At 35.5% G+C, this 20,558-nt stretch overlaps 1 protein-coding gene across 1 annotated transcript in view; it reads left to right on the top strand.

Moving 5' to 3' along the window:
* Positions 1-20,558, top strand: part of Stag1 (STAG1 cohesin complex component) — a 288,399-nt gene that overhangs the window by 106,782 nt on the left and 161,059 nt on the right. The window contains exon 5 of the mRNA XM_060385437.1: positions 8,477-8,573. Within this exon, the coding sequence (XP_060241420.1) occupies positions 8,477-8,573 (97 nt within the window). The remainder of the gene's footprint in view (positions 1-8,476; positions 8,574-20,558) is intronic.

Here is a 20,558-nt window from a genome sequence, read left to right as displayed (position 1 = left end):
TTTCTACTGCCTCAGTTTCCTAAATATTAGAATTAGAGGAATGAGACATCACACTGGCTTAGATTAGGATCTTGAGTTTGCAAGCTGTGATAGTATCTTGCTCATGTACTTGTCTTATTTCACAGCAAGTGATTCTTTAGCATCAGTACAGAATATTACCTCTGTCTACCTTTGTTTACTTAATCCTATCAAGTAGTGTACAGGAAAAAATGTATATTGATAAAATTTTTAAAATTAAGGTATCAGTGTATACTGCATAGTATGACAGATTGGGTTCATATTTATATAACTTTAAGGGTAAGATTTAAAATTTAATTGCTGTTAAGACTGTTATCCACGTATATTATAGCTTTGGCTTTGTTTTCTCTCTCAAGTTTTATATTTTTTTTCTAATAACTTTGAATTTTTTAGGAAAAAAGCATAATATTGATTGTTATTTTGTCAACTATACAGTTTCAGGTGCTCCTTTATTACCATGTTTGTAACTTGACTTTTTTACCTTGTGGGTTCTTCTTTTTCCCATGGTTTATCTCCCCAGTTTTGCCCCCTATCACTAGATAAGAGAGAAAGGATAGAGGGGAGAGATTGAGAACCTTGAATCTAAGTTCTTTCTTCTTGTTTCTTCTTTAAGCATGACTACTGACAAACTGCAACCAACTCCCCCTGAATGACCAATAACCACCAACCCTGCCTATTGGGGCTCTAGCCTCTGAAAACTTCCAAGAATTCCAAACATCACACTATTGCAGAAACTATCTGCAGCTGGCAAAACCACACCTCTACTAGAGCACGGGCCAAATCATTGCTGCAGTCTGAATCAGCCCTATATCTCCACACCTGGGATTAAAATGAAGCCATGTTCTTATAATATTTCTGTACTTTTAAAGAAACCAAAATTTTAGAATTCTCACTACAAGTATTGTTTGTTTCTTGTTGGCTTTAGAGTCTTAGAGTAAAAAGTACTTGCAATGATTTGGGAGCAAAAATCCCGTGAGTGTTCTTCTTTTAATTTTTTATGTCTTCTTGTAGACATGTTTAAAAATACTATTACATTATACTTACTGTAAATAAAACAATATTTTTATCATTAGTGCTATTAGTCTTAGCTGTATTTTATTCTATCACACTAATAAATTATAACTTAGTGAAAACTTATTCATAGTCATTTAAGTAAGAGTAAACTCTAGTACCCACAATACTTGACTATTTTCATTGACAGGAAGTACATATCTATTATCAGTACTCAAAAGAGTTGATTTTTGGTAGAAATAGGTATCTGCGTAACAAAATTTTATTTCATAATTTACTTCATATAAAAGAATTCAGTATGCTACTGATAGAAAGACATTTCTTCACTTCTCTTGACTGCAGATAAAACTATTTAACACATTTTTGCTATGTATTAGCTGAAATAGTATGTACCATTTCCAAATATGACTTAGAAAACTATCCTATGAAATGATTTTTTTATTATTTATTTATTTTTCTGTCAGTGAACCATCAATCCACTGTGGAAAAGAAAAATCAGTGGTCCTGTAGCTTAGGTTTCCAAATAATTGAATTGAGTCTATAACCTTATTTAAATACGTTAGAAATGGGTAAATCAGAATTATAGTAAATACTTTTCCAACCTTAGAAATAAAGGTTATGGTGTTCTTTTGTGAATTCTACACGTACTCTGTAATACTTGGTTTTATGTTTTTGCATATCAACCTGGCCATATTTATTGGTAATGTTACTCATATCTTCTTTATATGTGTTTTTGAGTATAGGTGCTATAGTATAAAAGGAGCAGAAAGTTGCTGAGAATTTTTCTTAATATAGTTTTCTTCCAGAGAACAAATGGCTCATGTATGAGGCTAACAATAATTGTTTTTTTATATACATAGCTCATGTCTCTTTATGTTTATAGTGAAAAAAATTAGTGAAGACTGAAAGTTGGTGGTAGGCTGATTGTTGGCTGTATGGAAGTATGTTTTGGGGGATTCTTTGAAGAAAAATCTTGTAACTTGACTCCTTTACAGAGCTTATTTCTATAATGCCACATTGTCTTTTACTAATTTTCTTTACACTCATAGAGAGTATCCCAGCTGCTTACTGTAGTATTTATTATATCAAGGTTAATTCAGTTACAAGTATTGAATTACATGGTGTAAAAGGTCCATTCATTTATAAATTCCTCTCACCAAATGAAGGAACTATCTGTATTCATCCAATTATTTTGCTGTTGGCTTGATAATCCACCCTTCTAGAAAATATAAATTTGGAAAGTAAGTTTCTCTAATGAAATATCCTATAATATAAAAACTATAGTTTTTGTACTGTATGTCTTAAATATGTATTTACCTTATTCTAGAATAATCTTTAAAAGGCATTTTTCACATGTCAATTGCACATTTCTCAGGTATATTATACATATAACCATCAGTAACTTTTTGTTGTTTATTTGAATGAAATTAGTCAAAGATCTGAACAGTGTTTCTCCTTTTGAAATATGTAATTTATTCCACCTGAATAATGATTGGTCAGGGTGCTGCCATTGGAAATTCTTTAAAATTTTTATATCAACATTATCATCATCATCATTATTATTATAACAATTTATTCCCTTTGTGTCCTGGTTGTAGCCCTCCCCTTTATCTCCTCCCATTTCCTCCCTCCCTTTTCCTCTCGTTACTTTCCCCTAGTCCACTGATAGAGGAAGTCCTCCTCTTGTACTGTCTGACCCTAACCTATCAGGCCCCATCAGGACTGCTTGGTTCTGCTTGCCTCTGTGGACTGGCTATATTGTCCCCACAAGGAAAAGTGATTGTCTCTTCTCCCCTTACTAGGGCACCTACATGGAGACTGAGCTGTCTATGGGCTACATATGAGTAGGGATCTAAGTCCTCTCTTTTTGGTCTTTGTTTGATGCATCAGTCTCTTCTGCAGCCCCCCCCCCCCCCCGCCCTGTCTCTGTCTCTCTCTCTCTTTTTACTTTTGGTCTCATTGTAGGGCTTCTATCCCTTTTGGGTCCTTCTATATCCCCCTTTTTTTTATAAGACTCGCTCCAAAGTTTGGCTGTTTGATCCCCTGCTGGGTGGAGTCTTGTAGAGGACACCTGTGGTAGGCTCCCATCCTGTTCACTCTCCTCTACTACTTCCAATGTCTATCCTGTTTCCCTTTTGAATGAGAATTAAGCCTCTTCCCTGGGATCCTCCTTGTTGTTTAGCTTCTTTAGGTCTGTAGATCTTAGTATGTTTATCCTATATTCGTGTGTTTATTCTCTCTCTATATATGTATACATATATATCTGTGTATGTATATATATGTGTATATATATATATATGGCTAATATTCATTTATAAGTGAGTATATATGCCATACATGTCTTTCTGCAAATTTCATGATTTCCTTGTTTTTAGTGGCTGAGTAGTATTCCATTGTGTAAATGTACTACAATTTCTGTATCCATTCCTCCGTTGAGGAACATCTGAGTTGTTTCCGGATTCTGGCTATTATTAATAGAGCTGCTATGAACGCAGCTGAGCAAATGTCCTCGTTGTATGGTTGAGCTTCTTTTGGATATATGCCCAGGAGTGTTATAGCTCGGTCTTGAGGTAGCAAGTTTTCTAAGAAAGTACCAGATTGATTTCCAAAGTGGTTGTTCAAGTTTACATTCCCACCAGCAATGGGGAGTGTTTCCCTTTTTCTACCTCCTCCCCAGCATTTGTTGTCACTTGAGTTTTAAAACATGAAAATAAAAGAAACTTTTAAATGAAAGAGTAAATGAATAATTTATAAACTGTGAATAAGATGAATAAAGCAGATTCATAGAAAGAACAGTTTTTTCCCCTTTTGTCAAGTCCTATAGGGGAGTTTTGTTTTTGGAGGAAGATTTTAAAAGAATTGACATTAAAATATAATTATGTTGCTTTCCACTTACCTTTCATTCAACCTTTCCCATGCATGCCCTCCCTGCCCCAAATTCATGGCCTCTGTTTCTTTAATTGTTGTTACATACACAAATGTATATATATTCCTAAATATATAAGTATAACCAGTTCAAGCCATATAATGTTATGTCTATGTATACGATTTTATGGCTGACCACTTGGTTTTAGACAACCTGTTCGGGGCTTTTCCCTGAGGAAACTCCAAAACCTCAAGGAAATTCTCAGTATTTTTAGTTGCCTCTAGTATTTTTTTTTTTTTTTTTTAATTCTTAAGGCCTTGTGAGATTTCTCCTTTCCATATTAACATGGCCATTGGTGTTGTAGTTGTTCAGGTCTTGTTTAAGAATCCATTTTGATGTGACTTCATGGGTGTAGCTTCTCTGTTATTTCTAGGAGATAACATTTAATAAGATTAGTATAACATGCATATTTTAGTTCTTAACCTAATTTGTTCTTTCCACCTAAATTTGTTTTTTTTTCTTTTTTTTTCTTTTTTCTTTTATTTTTTTTTTATCAGTTACATTTTATTAACTCTGTATCCCAGCCGTGTCCCGATCCCTCATCTAAATTTGCATAGATACACTTAAGTATATTATTTATCCTAGAAACCTTAAAAGCGGGATTTTTTTTTTTTGAGAATCAGTATTATATGTCAAATGACATAGTTTCATAGTGAATTTAAAAAAAAAACAATCTAGAGTGATCCTTTCATAAAGTCTTTGGTCCAGTGGTTTTATCCCCTCCCTTAATTTTATATATTTAGGTATTTAGTCTGATCTGCTCTCCCTGACAAGATGTCTCACATTGAGGGATAGCTTGGCTTCAAATTCACATCCTCTTGTGTTATCTATTTGGCTGCTGGAATTAGTTATCTACCACCATGCTCAGGAAGTCTGCAAAATTTTCATTGTTCTTATTTGAAAGATAAATATTATATGGGTTGGGTTAAAAAAATTCTGGATATTTTCCTTTTATTCATGATAAAACATTTACATCATTTTTAATGTGAGTTGTGTCATGATTTCTTTCATTTGCTTCCCCATATTTACCTTATGACTATATAAGACTTTTCATCTTTCTTACTCATTCTCAGCAATTTAGTTGTAAGATATCTTGCATGCCTTCTTCTTCCCTTTTCTTCCTCTTCTCACTCTTTTGTTTTCTGCCCTTGCTTCCCTTATATCCATCATTCATCCAGTTATACTGAAACCTGATAATGTTTCAAAATCCTGTCACTCCACACTTCTCTGGTATTTATTTATTTAGAGATAGAGTTTTGCTACACACCTCTGGCTGTAGTGGGACTTGCTCTGTAGACCAGGTTTGTGTTAATTTACGTAGACATGCCTGCCTCTGCTTCTCAAGTACTGGGGTTAGACACCTGTCTTCTCTGAGTTTTCAATAGGAATAATTTCATTTTTTTCTGAATAAGTTTCCCTATTACTTGAGCATGTTTTATTTATAAAACCATTGTTTTCTTTCTAAGATTCTGTTATTGTCCTTGTGGTAGCCTAAGTTTTCTTTGTATAATACTTTTTGGTTACTCATTTATTATTTCTGATGTTGATGATGTTACCATTTTTCTGTGTTCCAGTCTCCCTTATAGTACTTTGGGAATTTGTATGTAACTTGTAATAGCATAAATTGATGCTATCACTTTGAGGATTGAAAAGTAATATAACCCCATGTACAGTGTTCCTGCAGAATGCTAAGACATAATAGAAATGGTGTTTACGCTCCATTTTATTACTATGTCATACCAAGTTGTTTTGGTTAGACTCTGTATCTTAAAAGTCACACTTATACAGCTCTGTCTACTTGTAGTTTTCACCATCTCACAGTGCCTCACACATTAATTAGAGCTGAATAGTCAACAGATTGACTTTATTCTTTTTCAATCTTTTACCACTATAATCTAATTTTTGTCTACTTTTAAAACAGAACTTCTTCGGCACGTGGTGCTGTAGGAGGACAATTTTACATACCCAAAGTCTTCTCTTAATTTGAAAGAAGACACTTCTTCTCAGTAGAGTCATGAATGAAAAAGTATGACCAACATATGGTTTAAGTCAAAAGGATTGAAAATACCTGGTATTTATATTGACATTTGGCCTCTAGAAACACAAGATCTCATTTGTTGTTGGTAAAATGAAACTTACTGTATTTGCTTTGCTTTTTTTTTGTTTGTTTTGCATAATCTGGCAATACTTGTGTGATGGTTGGTTTTAATTACCCACTTGGCACATTCTAGGATTGTCTTGGAAAGGAATCTGATTGTGGAATTGTTTAGATCAGGTTGGTCTATGGACATGGCTGTGAGAGATTTTCATAATTGTATTGACTTAACGAAAACCTGTCCAGAATGCTGACTGCACTATTTCATGGGCTGTGCCCTAGACAGAATCAAGAGTCTTGAGGACAAGTTGAGTGGGATGTGCATGTGTTAATTGCTCTCTGTACTTGACAGTGGATGTAATATGAGTAGATGGTTCAAGTTCTACTGCTTTGTTTTCACTGTACTGATGTCCCGAAACTTAGAACTGTGAGCCAATGACATCTTTTTTTCTCTTAGTTCAGGGTATTTTATCACAGAAATAGGAAGGAAGCTAGGAGATCTGGTCTGTTCATTCTGTGCATTAACAAGTCTTCTAGTTGTGTTTAAAATAGTTATGCCCTAGTAGAAACATTGTTAACGTACCAACTTTAGAGAACAAATTGGTTTATTTTGTAGTAAGAGAAATCAGTGATATTAAAGAATAAACACTGTAAGCAGAGATTGGTAACACATGATTTTAATCTCTACACTGAGCAGGCATAGGTCTTCAAGGCCAGTGTGTTCTACACAGAAGATTTCTTAGTAGCAGCCAGGTCTGCAGAGTGACAACAAGAGCCTGTCTTTAGGGGAGTGGGGGGGAGAGAAAACGTGTGCGCACACAGACAGAGATGCACACCTGTACACGACCACCAGAGCAGTGTGGTTAAATCTGGTACAATTTTGATGAGGAACACCCTATATGAACTTTGAAAATTATTTATCTCAGATTAATTTTTTGTTTTAAACTTCAACATAAGCTTACTTTGGGGATTGCGGGGGTTACATATGGGAAGGGAGCTTGAGAAGATACTTCAATTCTGGAAATGTTTTATGTCCTTTTCTGGTTGATTATAAACCTGTGCATTTGTAGAATTTCATCAATATGCAATATAATTTTATGCATTTCATTGCATGTATACTTTCTGGTACAAATTTTTTATTTTATGTATTTTTCTGAAGGTATACAACCACTTCTACTCAAGCAATTTTAATTAGAACGGAAGTTAAAATGTTAATTTTTTAATTAGGAAAAATAGACTTTATTGATTTGCTATTGAATCTTTAAAAGAAATTCAGGACATGATATTTCTTTCTGAACTTATTTTCTGTATCTTGTTTGTCTTGTAAATTTTATTTTTTTCTAAAAGTTTTATGTCTTTATTTTATTGCATTCTAGTCATCCATTAGTTTACTAACTTGCTGATTTTATTAAGTTACTTTGTACTTGAATTTTTAGTCATTCTAATCTGTTGAATCGCTTAAGTAGTCTTTGGTCTCCCTTTTGTAATTAAGTTTATTATTTTACATGTATTATACATAATGATGGGTGTCTGATACTTTTGTATTTATGTATATAATTAGGTGATTATTACCCTTCATTACCCTCGCTACTTCTGATTCTGTCATTTTCCCAACTAACCATTATCGTACTTTTCCTTCCCACGTCTCCCCTCTTCTCCATTCTCTCTTTATGTTGAGCTACAGTTTAATGAGGAGTACTTAACATAATTAACATGAACAATGTATAAGAAGGTGCAGCACTGAAGAAAGTTAGATTTTCCTGTTCTTATTACTTGCCACTGCTCTTTCCCAGTCTTTCACTAATGTTCACATTAAATACAGATATGATGCTATATTAAATGGTTGCCTTGTTCCTGGGTATTTGAAGTGTCTCAAGGGTTTCAGGAGCAAGACCATGTAGTTTTTGTTTTTATTGAATTAGAACTCATATAAGCTCAGTTTTATAGAAAACTTTTATTTTGGTTTCAGAAGATTATTAGATACTTTTACAGTTCTAGTAGTATAGAGATTTTCTTAATTTTGGTTCAGTTATTTGATTTACAAGTACTGAACCATTCTTGTCTTACTGAAGAAAATGTTTGTAATGCACGTTGTGTACACTACTAATGGATTAAGTTTGGCGAACTTAGAAACCTTAATTTTATCATACAAGTTTAAAGGATATTTGATTGATAGAAATTTCGGTGGGATTTTTAAGGTCACCTGCGTGTTTTGCTCTATTTAAAAAAAAATCTGTGAGATCTAGTAACAAACTTCTTGTTAGCCTTAAAAATAGAGAAGTCTACTTTTATTTGACAACAGAACAATAGCTTCAGATAAGTGATTATCTTATTTAATTAATTTCACATACACACAAACTTTTAAAAAATTTGTTTAGTATAATGTCAAAATTTATTTTAATTATTTTCACTTTTTTTTTCTACAGTCCGTGGTGGATGACTGGATTGAATCATATAAACAAGACAGGGACATCGCACTTCTGGATTTAATCAACTTTTTTATCCAGTGTTCAGGATGTCGAGGTACATAGTTGTAAAATAAATGCTGTTTATTGCACCTCTGTGTTCAACAGTGTAACTTGACCTGCCACTAGTCATAGAAATTATTTTAGAATTGTGTTTTGATCGTTTTTGGCAGAGTGAATGATATACCCGTTTAAGGGTACTTAATTCTTCTTGTCCTGATCAGTGCTTCGTGTGTAAATAGCAACACATTTCTTTATTTCTTTCAGAATCTTCAAGAAAAACTGAATACCGAATTTTTTTAAATCACAAATTTTATATGTTCTCTATAACTTGTCAATTTTTCATTTGTCTTCATACCTGCTCAGAAAATTTTTGACAAAATGGATGATGTTTAAACCTGTCAACTTCATTTTAATTTAGAACCATAATGGAAACATACCTCTGGGAATTTCTTTGAGAGCTTTCTTACAAAGATGTGACTGAAGAGGGTAGATCCGCAGCAAATGTGTATGGCATCATCATATCATATTGGGGCACCACAATCAGTAAATGGAGAATGCAAACTGATTACCAGCATTCATCTCTCTGCTTTAATTTTTTCTGTGTCTCAGTACATTTATTGTTTTATTAAAATAAGAATTATTGCAAGCATTTCAAAAGATGCTAGTGCATAATATTTGAAGTGGCGAGCTTCCTTTCTGCTTTTGTCCGTTTGCTGTTCTGTATACTTTTTGTACTCTGATGGACATCTCCTTCCTTAGATTTGAGAAGTTTTGTTTTGTCTTTTGGTTGAAAATACTCTTATGCCTTTGATTGGCTTTCTTCTTTTCTAGACCTATGATTTGTAGGTCTGTTTTTATAGTATCCCAGAGTTCCTCATGTTTGTTTTTTTTTTTTTAAGGATTTTCTTAGATTTAATATTGTCTTTTGATTGTGTGATCCTGTTTCTCTAACTTGTCTTTTAAGACCAGATAGTCGCTTTTTCACTTGATCCAATCTTTTGGTGAGATGTTTCTTTGAATTTTTTGTTTGACTTTCTGAGTTTGTTTTGTGTTTTAATTAAGCTTGGCTGTTCTTTAGAGATTCTTTCATTTATCATTACTCTGAAGGTCATGGGTCTCTGATCTAGAATGGCTTGCTCACATTGCTGCAGAGTTGCCAGGTTAGTTGGGCTGGCCTTGCCTAGAGTAATTTGGTTCTATTCTACATGGCTTCTCATGTCTGGTATACTACTCCAGGCTAGTCCTCACCGAGAGTCTGAAGTCCAAGTAAGAGGAAGAGCAAGCCTTTTGAGATTAGATGGATTGATTACTCAGGCCTCTAGAGACGGAAGCTTGGAGCTGTTGGTCTGTCATCTCTACCACATTGTCTTGGCTATAGCAAGCCATGGGCACTAGGCCAGGGTCACACTGAAGTAAAACTATTGTTGACAAAATACTGAGTACAGAGAAGCTATTACCTGGGGTCCTCAGTAAGCCAGGCTTTAGCAGAGCATTCCAGTACCAGCTCATTAATGACACACTTTTTCAGTGATAGAATGTCACTTAACTAGAAGAAACCTGGGGAGAAAATCAATTTATTCTCAGATTCTTCAAAAATTTGTGTTCTAATATATCAGATTTTTCAAACAGCTAAAAGCCATTGCTCATTTCCTTCTATTTGACCATGCCGTAGAAAAATGCCTATCATTTCCAAGGTTAGAGCACACACTTATGCTCAAAGTTCAGACTTAATCTGAAATAAAGTACCCTAAGAAGTAAAACTGCACCAAAAGTGTACAGTTTTTCGGCTAAGATTCTTTTTTTAAACGCTATTTTCACAGCTTAATTTTTTTTTCATTATTTTATTTAGCTGCTTTTGGTTTGTGGTCTTCATTTTGGCATTTATTTGTATTCTCTTTGAGCTCCTTGAACATTTTTATAATTGGTGTCTTGAAGTTACTGTCTTTTTTTAATTAAAAATAGGTGTTTTTTTATATTCTATGTTTTAATCACAGTTTCCCTCCCCACTTTCTCACCTACCCAAATCTATACTCTATCTTTCTCTTTCTTGTTAACATACAGACTTCTACAATTGGGGGAAAAAAGAAATTATCTATCTATCTATCTATCTATCTATCTATCTATCTATCTATCTATCTATCTAATAAAAATAAAATATATATAATAAAAACAAATCAGGGTAGGACAAAAGAAACAGTTATTACTGTTATTACTCTGTGTGGTGAGATCATTGTCTCATATGTTAACTAATTTGCTCTTTGAGAGTATTACACTGTGTGTACAAATTTCTTGGAGAAGACAAATTGTCTTGGTTACATGGCATGTTCTTGAGTTCGGTTATCATTGGTGTTTCTTGATATGTCAGTTTTGTTTCACCTTTGTTAAATAGGTGTTTGAATTTTTGTTATTACCACATTTTGTCAGAAAGTGTCAGTTACATGATCCTCTGGGTTCTATTTGAAGCAACTCTTGGTAATTGGATTGTATCTGAAGTGTTACCAGCTCAGCTAGTGAAAGAATTAACTTCTCAGCCCAAGAGAAAACCTTCTGTAGGCTTAGTAGATTGTTCTGCTAATGTCCCAAATTCTTTGGAGGACTCCCCAGGTTCTATAGGTAGTTCTTGGGTGGCATGATCAGGGGTCAGAGTACACACTGGCAGTGCTTCATAAAGGATAAAAAAAGCAGCATGTCATGCAATTCTCAGGTGAAGGTAGGGAGGATGCTATTTGAGGTCATTTGAAGGATACATTGGGAGCTGGAGGTCTTGGTTTTTGTTGTGACCAACTTTATCAGAGGGTTCCTGCCTGGGGTCCTGCCATGCGATACCTGGCAAAACCAAGAATGTCCTCACTGATACATGGATGGACTTGGTCTTGAAGTTCTGGGTTGGTTTTTCCTTCTGAGTGTGCTAGAGACTGAGTTTTATACATGATGAGGGGATATTCTTTTACAGCACTCTATTCCTAGAAGAAACTTAGGGAATGTTTTTGTCACCTCCTTTCTTTTCCATGCCAGTGTTTGGACCCACATTCTGGTACCTTTTTTAAAATTTATTTTGAACTATTCTATTATTGAACTCTTTCCCACTCCATCATATAATCTTAGAATTTTAATAATTATTAATCCATGTGTTAGAGTATTACACTAAGTTTTAAACATTTTTAGAAGCACAGAACAGAGGGGCTGTTTTTTTTTTTTTTAACTGACATTTTAAAATGAAAATTTAGTTTCTTCGTTATCATTCTTCTATCTCTTGTGAAGAGCTTGAACACTGAAGATGGAGTTATTTTTAAGATTAGGTGAAAATATTTGACTATCTTTGACTAACCCTAGGACAGTAGTTGCTTTCAGGCTTGGGTTACCCAGCACCAGTCAACCAAATTCTAAAATGTGCTAAACTAAGATTTAATGGGTTGTCTATTCTATGTAGATACAATGTCCCTTGGAAGACTAGATATCTGAAAATCACAGATAACATTCCAATTTGTGATTTTTTTTCCTCTTTGTGCATTTGCTTTATCAGTCATATCTGGTATGGTCCAGAGATTGGCCCATCATTTTTGTGTTGAATCAGTGGATTTATTAAGGGATAAATAGGGAGAGGAGGAGGAAGAAAAGGGTTGGAGCATCATATGGGTGAGTACTCATTCAGAAATTGGCTCTAAGTCCCTTTATTGCAGTCAGCACTAGTTCACAATGAGTGCCAGGCATAGCAGACCAGCCCCTTCAATGATGCTTGCAAGTAAAACAGATAACAACAAATAGAGAATGCCATCAAATTGGGTACTTACATCAAACAAGAACCAATTGAGAAAGTTAAGATAGTCCCCGAAATTCATGATTCTGTTCTCTGTGTATTTCAACTTCCCATGGTTGAAGTTAAACGTTCTTAGTCACTGCAAGTACTTCTGTCTTGAGACAAATAACAGTGGTATTTTTACTCTGCACTGCTTTGCTCTTCTCTCCTCCCTGTCACTGTCAGGAGTCCCAGCTCATTCCCAGAGCAAGGACTTTGGAGAACACTTTGAGATAAACATGTCTGGGTGTAAAATATTGGGATGGCTGGGAAAACTCACTTATAGAGCCCCATTTCTCAGAGAACCATGATAATAGATGACAACTTACTAATATAGTGTACAACCATCTTCTTGCTTACCAAGGAAGGAACAGATTCATTTTTTAACTAGGAATGTTAGACAGTATAGACTGCCATCTAGAGACAGACACATCAGTGAAGAGACAATCACAACTTTTAAAGACCTTCTAAACAATTACATATTTTATAAACTATATTGATAATAATTTTTATCCCTCCCCCTCTCTTGCACACATAATCTCAGTAGTTCACATGTACTCCAGTATACTTAACAAGTTTTGTTAAGAATGTTTCTTGGAAAACAATAAGAGAATGTGCCCTTTCTCTGCATTGCCCTCAGCTGTTCTTGGAAAGGCTTGTACTGTCACTGCATTGCTAGATAATCAGTCCTACATTTACTGTGAGTATATTTCTTCAGTGAATCCCTCTCGGGTTTAGTAGTCTTAGCACTACTTCTCTTTTCTGAAGGTGTCCTCTACCAATTCCTGATACTTTTTGACATTCTTTGTTATATTTTGATTTAAAGCTTGTGTGAGCTGAGAAAAAGCAAAATTGAAAGAGACTACCAAAAGTTTGTCCTATCGTATGACTGCAGTATCTTTTCAAAATCACAATGTCAGAATCTATAACTGCAATCTTTGAAATAAAAGGCTGGTTTATCACAGGACAGGAGCCTACCACAGAGTGCCTCTGAAAGACTATTGATCAAAGTACCGAAGCAAAGGGTGAGACTCATAGCCAAAATTTGGGTAAAATGCAGGGAGTCTTATGAAAGAAGAAGGATAGAAAGAGTTGGAGGGGACAGGAGCTCCACAAGGGGACCAAGAGAGCCAAAAAACTAGGCCCAGGTGTCTTTGCAGAGACTAATACCCCAACCAAGGACCATACATGGAGATAACCGGCACAGATGTAGCCCAAGGCAGCTCAGCATCCAAGTGGGTACCCTAGTAAGGGGATCAGGGCCTGTCTCCTACATGAACCCAGTGGCTAGCCCTATCACCAACTTAAGAGTTAACAGATCTCAATACCGTCACTTAATAGAGTAATAAAATAAACACCTAGTTCTCAAAAGATGAAGTACAAATGACCTATATAAACATATAAACAAACTTCAGTATGGCTATCCATTGAAACGAAGCATGAGTTGAGGTTCCATCTCATTTTAGTCAGAATGTCAAGAAAATACATAAGAGATACTGACAAGGAAGTGGTCTAAAGAGAACTCTTATATACCCTATTGGGAATGCACACTAATTCAGATACTATGGAAATCAAGACCCTCAAGAATAGATAGATAGATAGATACATACATACATACATACATACATACATACATACATACACTCATACACTCATACACAGATATACAGATACATAGATATAGATGATCTAACACATGACTCAACTCTCTCACTTTTATATATTGCCCAAGGACATGCACACCCGTGTTTATTTCAGCGCTGTTCACTGTTGCTAAATTATGGTGCCAGATTATTTGTCCAGTTCCAGAGCTGGAAGGAAGATACGGTTTGTGCACACGACAGTATTTTTTTAATCCATAAAAAAAAATTAAGTCATTTCATTTGTAGGAAAATGGATTCAACTCTAAACGAAAAGGCAGCTAACTAAAATAAAAGTTATTTAAGTTATTTTAGTTTCATATGCAGTGTTCCATGGCTAATAACTAGTAAAAACTACACATGTGTTATTTCAAAGATTACCAAAATGTCTCCAAAGATACAACTACTTAATAGTTTCTTGTTTTGTTTTGATTTTCAAGAGAGTTTCTTCGTGTAGCCCTGGAATTTAATTTTTAGACCAGGCTGGCCTCGAACTTACAGAGATCCATTTGCCTCTGGCTCCAGAGTGCAGGGGTTAAAGGCATGCACCACTACTTTCAGCTTTACTTGAGGGTGTTTACTCTCTATTATTATTATTACTACCCCCACTAGCCTTTATTATTGGACATAGCAATAATTATCAAAGATATGTTTCGCTGCCTTACTTTTTAGGTTTGAGCTCATTTTATTAATTCATCTTTTTTTCATATGATAGTAAGAGACTTTAAATTCTACATTCTGGTAAATTTGTGTTTGGTTTTCATAGTCCTGCCCTTTGATGAGCTCATACTAATAAAGACTCCATAGGTTTCTGTCCTGTTCCCTGTGTTCTCCCGCTTCTGATGTCTATTTCCTTTGCCTTTTTGAATGAAGATTGAGCATCTTCCTAGGGTCCTCCTTCTTGTTTAGCTTCTTTAGGTGTACAGGTTTTAATATGTGTATCCTATATTATATGTCTAATATCCACTTATAAGAAAGAATCTACCCAGCAGTATATCGAAGCAGATGCTGAGACTCCTAGCCAAACTTTGGGCAGAGTTCAGGGAATCTTATGAAAGAAGAGGGGACAGGAGCTCTACAAGGAGATCAACAGAGCCAAAAATCCTGGGTCCAGGGCTCCCTGCAGAGGCCGATGATCCAACCAAGGACCATGCATGGAGATAACCTAGAACCCCTGCATAGATGTAGCCCATAGGCAGCTCAGTCTCCATGTGGGTTCCCTAGTAAGAGGAGCATGGACTGTCTCTGACATGAACTCAGTGGCCGGTGCTTAGATCACTAACTCCTGGGGGGGGGGGGGAGGGTTGCAGCCTTGCCACAGAGGAAGACAGTGCAGCCAGTTCTGATGAGATCTGATAGGCTAGGGTCAGGTGGAGGGGGAGGAGGAGATAGACCTCTCCTATCAGTGAACTAGGGGAGAGGCATGGGGGGAGATGAGGAGGGAGAGGAGGGTAGGACTGGGAGGAGAGGTCTACAAGTGGGACACAAAGTCAATAAAATGTAATAAATGAAAAAAATTTAAAATAGAAAAATATCATTACTTCATATATCATTGTTCTGAAATAAATATATAAATCCATAAAAAAAGACTTCAGGTGCCTTTTTAGATATTTTTGTTAGTGTTATTGTCTTTGCTGTTACCAATACCTGTCAGAAATTGAAGTCAGGGAAGATTAATTTTGTTCGTGGTTTAGTTCATTGTTTTAGTTCATGGTTGGCTGCTACTTCTTTGAACCTGAGGAAAGGCAGAATATAATGTCAGCTGAGAATTGTAGCAAAGGCTCCTTAGTTCATGGAGGTCAGAAATTAGATAGGAGTGTTAGCAGAAAGGGACCAGAGCAAGATGTGAACTCCAAAGTTCACATTCTCGGTGATCTACTTACTTCTAGGCAGCTACCACTGCCAGAACTTTCAGCATGTCTGAAAAAGCAAAATTTTTTGAAGTGTCACGGTGGTGTTACAAGTTCCTCTGTCATTTGGATAACCAAATCCACAGTCTTTCCTCATCATGACATCAGTATCAAAAAGAAATTTGTGTTCTTACAACATATAGTGGCATAGAGCAAGCAGTTCCATTCTAAAAGGTAGGTATAGGAGCATAGAAAGGAGGAAGGACTGAAGTAAAACTTATACCTAACTGTGCAAATATTAAATCTTGTAGATCCACATCTTACATCCAGGCACATAATATGAGGTCCATTGTGCTTGGGAAGTGCCATTCTTGAAGCCTCAAATTTTGGGGAGCTCGTAGGTTCCTCCTATTTTTCTCCCTCTGCTATCCCTTTCCTTTCCCTACCCTCTTTTCTTTCCTTTCTTCTTCTCTCTCTTTCCTCCTTTCTCCTGCCCCTTCCTACCTCTTTTTCTGACTCAACCTTATCTGCAGTTTTCCTAGACCACCATTCCATATCTTTGTTTTTAAGTTCCTGGGATCTTGATTGCATCTTCAGCTTCATTCTCCTATCTTCATAATCCATTCTTAGGTGCATTCAGGATTTTCAAACTTCACAAATTCCCCAACCTTCCTAGATTTTCTTTGAAATATGGATGAATGTGTTTATGATTCTGCTGTCTTTCTGCATCCTTGAAATACCAGCACCATGTTTTATGGATCATTGTCATCGTCCAGGTTGAGCCATTGCCAGGCTTAGCCTTTTGGATTCCTGGGCAACTGAATGTAGTAAAATAATCTTAAGGAAACAACTTTCTAGGTAGTTCTTTGTGAGCAATGTCCCCTGGCAAAGCTCTTAAGGGAGAGCCTTTGAGATGGGATTTACATTATCCTTGAGTTTGCCTTATATGAGAACTGGCTTGTTGTTGGAATCCTTTCAAGGTATTCTTATTATCCAGTTGCAGAGTATTTGTCCCATCTCCTCTGAGTTGACATCATTAATCCCACTTTACAGGGTTCTTTTTTCCATCTGACCAAAGTTTTACAAAATATTTCTAGTTTTTTTTCTCTCTCTCTATTTTCATCAACTACTAAATATGGCAATACTTATGCAACCACTTGAATTCTGGATTTGAAGTTTTCTACATCAGATTAATTATTCTGTTATTCTTAAATTTATTCTTCCACAAAAATTTTATGACATTGACAGAACATACATAGTCACCACCTTCCCTGAACATAATGTGAATGGCGTCTGGTCTGATTCCCAAATACAGTCCTGTTTTCTCTTGAGCTACCATTTTTCTCTACATTTCTATCTGTTTGTTGCTCTTCTCAGTGTCTGCTAAAAATTCCCTCTTCGTATTTCTTACAGCATTTTGGGCCTCTACTCTAAAAACTTCTATATTTGACCCACAAACCTGTTCCAAATAGTTCTTAACTCAATGATCAGATCCTGTTATAGTTATATCCCTTTCTTTTGATTTTCTGGGGTGGTCAATTCTCATTACAGGCAGGAAAGTCTTACATTGACTTAACAACTTACTAATTTTCAGTTCATGCTCATTTGACTCTGTTGCTTTTAGGTAAAGTATCGAATATAGAAAGACTATAGAAACATGATGTAGGCTATTCATGTCATATCATTCAGGAAGCAGGAAAAAAAGGGGGGGGGAATAAAGAGGCCAGAAGAATATATTTAATCTCCCCAAAATAAACTGCAGTGACCTGTTTTCTCACAATTGACTCTACCTTCTAAAATTTTTTACACTTTCCAAAACAGCACAAATAACAGTGGGCCAAGTTCAACACATGAGCCTGTGACAAACATTCTATATTTATAATCAGTAAGAATTTTTTTAATCTTTAAAAAAGTAAAAGTGTAGACAGATAGCTCAGTGGTTATAGTAGGTGATGCTCTTGTAGATTTCGTAGGATCCAGATTTCGTCTTTCTTGCTGGCTCACAAGCATCTGTAATTCCAGTTCCAGGGGATCTGATGTTCTCTTGTGGCCTCTTCAGGTACCAGGCATACACCAGTTGTACATGTTGACACATTAAAAAAAAAATAAACCTTTTCATGTTTCTTATCTCCTTAAATATCAATTATGGTTTCTTATTCCTGAAGGTAAAAGATTTTTTTTTCAGTTTGCTGCATACCTTTTTAGTAATATTTTAACATATAGTGTATATTTCATTATCTCTTGTAAGTATATGAATATATTCTACATATTCTATATAAATCCTAGATGGCATTACTATGTTTTGGTAGTTCGATGGAGCCCTTAATAATTGAGAACAAGTAACGACTTGTTACTTGTTACTGTCATAGGCAGTTTGCCAAAAGAGATCAGTTACTAAGTAAATCTGTTTGCAAGTTGGTGACTATTTAGAAGTCTTCGTTTTCTCATCTGTAAACAGTGCAAGAAAAAAATAGTACAAACTTATAACATTTTTGGACAAATTAAATGTTTTGATGCAAGCACTTGTTAGCAGATAGTGAGTAGCCAGATGCTAACTGCTGCTACCCCTGTCAGCATTATTTTTAATGTGATATTTGTAAGTGGCATATGAGGTTTTCTCAATGTTTGCTAAAATAGTAATTTGCAGAATTCTTATAAATTATTTTACACTATTTTTTAAGTTTTTTAATGCATTGCTGTAAGTATAGTCTCAGTGTAAAATCAAGGAATTTATACATTTATAATTTTGTTAGATATATGAAAAATGACATTCCATAGAGGTTGCATTAAGCCTCAGTCTCATGATCATTTTTAATCATTTTTATTTGGAGATAAGGGTTTGCTTCATAGCTTGAGATGACCTCAAACTCAAAAGCTCCTGTGTAAGCCCGAGTGCTGGGATTATAGGTATGCGCCATCAAGCCTTTCCTAAATTACTAACAACTTGTTAGATTTCCACTGTCATTTCTAATTTGAGAATTATTCATTGTTAAAATTAGAAATTTTAAATTTGTTCCTTTATTAGAAATATAAACTTACTGTAAAGACATTATCAAATAATCTTTTATGGTTTTCTTTTTAACAAGGGTGTCTCTGTGTGTGTGTGTTTAAATTACTTGTATATGTTGTTGGTTAGGTAATTAGCTCAAGATTCTTTCAGATAAGTTTTTAATCTTTTAAAGAATGGTATTTACTTTCAATTTTTCCTTTTTTTTGTGTTCAGTATTTGTGTCTCTATGAATGTAAAACATTATAAGTACATTACAAGTATGTTGTTCACTCTCTCTTTTCTCCCTGTCAGGTCTTGTCATGTAGGCAAGTTGACCTGAGATGATGGGCATGTATGACCATGCTAAAGTAGACACTCACATCTTCATAAACCAAAATACAAGGGCTGGGAGATGGCTTAGCAGGTCCAAAACTTGCTGTGACACCTGGCAACCCATGTTTGATCCTTGGAACCTACATGGTGGAAAGAAAGAACTGAGATTTTCAAGTTGTCCTCTGATCACCCTCAGATTCACATGCACACACGTTTACATACAAACAAATAGACGAAGATAAGAAGTGAACATGAAAATTTGAAAAGCCCCAAATCTATTGTTTTGAGGTTGCCACCTTAATTTTGGTACCAGTATTGAATTATACCAATGCTTTCTTTTCTTTTTTAAAGAAAAGGAAAATTTCAGATTTGTCAGATGTTTTACAATAATGGAATGAAAAAACTAATGGAATGAAAATTTAATAAGTCTTGGTGTCTGCAGTACTTTTTTAAATAAGTGAGTTACTAGAGGTATGAGATATGAATTTCCATGTTAGAAAGCATTTAATTCTGTACTGTGTTGGCTAGAGCTTTGAAAATTTCCTTAATCTACTCAGATAAATTACAGAACATGAAAGAAATAAATAAAAAATTGTCTCTAAATACTATATAGCGCTGCTGTAGCACCCAGTGTATTTAAAAAAAAAACATTTAAAATAAAGTATTACTTTAGGAAAGAAAAGACTGTTGTAGCAATTGATAACTTTTCTCAAAGGCATTTATTTAGTCATGTTGTGAAGAAGAATAGTCAGAAAGTAAGGCTAATCTTTGTGAGAGTGTACCACAAGGTAAGATTCCCTGTGCTTTGCCTAGAGTTTGGTTATAAGCTTCAGCATCTGCTTTGATACACTGCTGGGTAGTCTTTCAGAGGCCCTCTATGGTAGGCTCCTGTCCTGTTTCCTGTTTTTTGTTTTTTTTTCTTTCAATGCAGTTTATTCAGGAACCTTGAACAATCATCTGACCCTGGGTAAAGCCAGCCCACTTTAAATAGCCTCTGGGTAGCCAACCTCAGCATGCCACGTGGGCAATGCAGATAGGTCCACATACATGGAAGCAAGCCAGATCCTCAGCCTTAGCCAAATGTGGAGTTGTTTGTGACAGAGAGCACTCACCATCGGGAAGGTGGAAGGCGGAAACCAGCTCCATCTTTCAGGCGCGGCATTACGCAACTCTCTACAGTTCCCCCTTTTTGTTTTGGACGCATCAGGCAAGAGTAGAGGTCTGATCTCTGATATTAGAAATAAATTGGGACTTTGTACTGATGTTCATTTAGGTGTCATCCAACCAAAGAGCATCAGACCCGTCTGATACCTTTTTCTCAGAGGCGGGACCGTCTGGCCCCTGTTTCCTGTTTTCCGTCCTGTTGGCCTTTCTGAGTGAGGATTGTTCATATACCCAGGGTCCTCCTTCTTGTTTAGCTTCTTTAGGTGTA

Source organism: Meriones unguiculatus, chromosome 6 (assembly GCF_030254825.1).
Source record: "Meriones unguiculatus strain TT.TT164.6M chromosome 6, Bangor_MerUng_6.1, whole genome shotgun sequence".
NCBI lineage: Eukaryota > Metazoa > Chordata > Mammalia > Rodentia > Muridae > Meriones > Meriones unguiculatus.
Note: the sequence above shows the minus strand (reverse complement) of the source record. Positions and strands in the feature narration are given on the sequence as shown.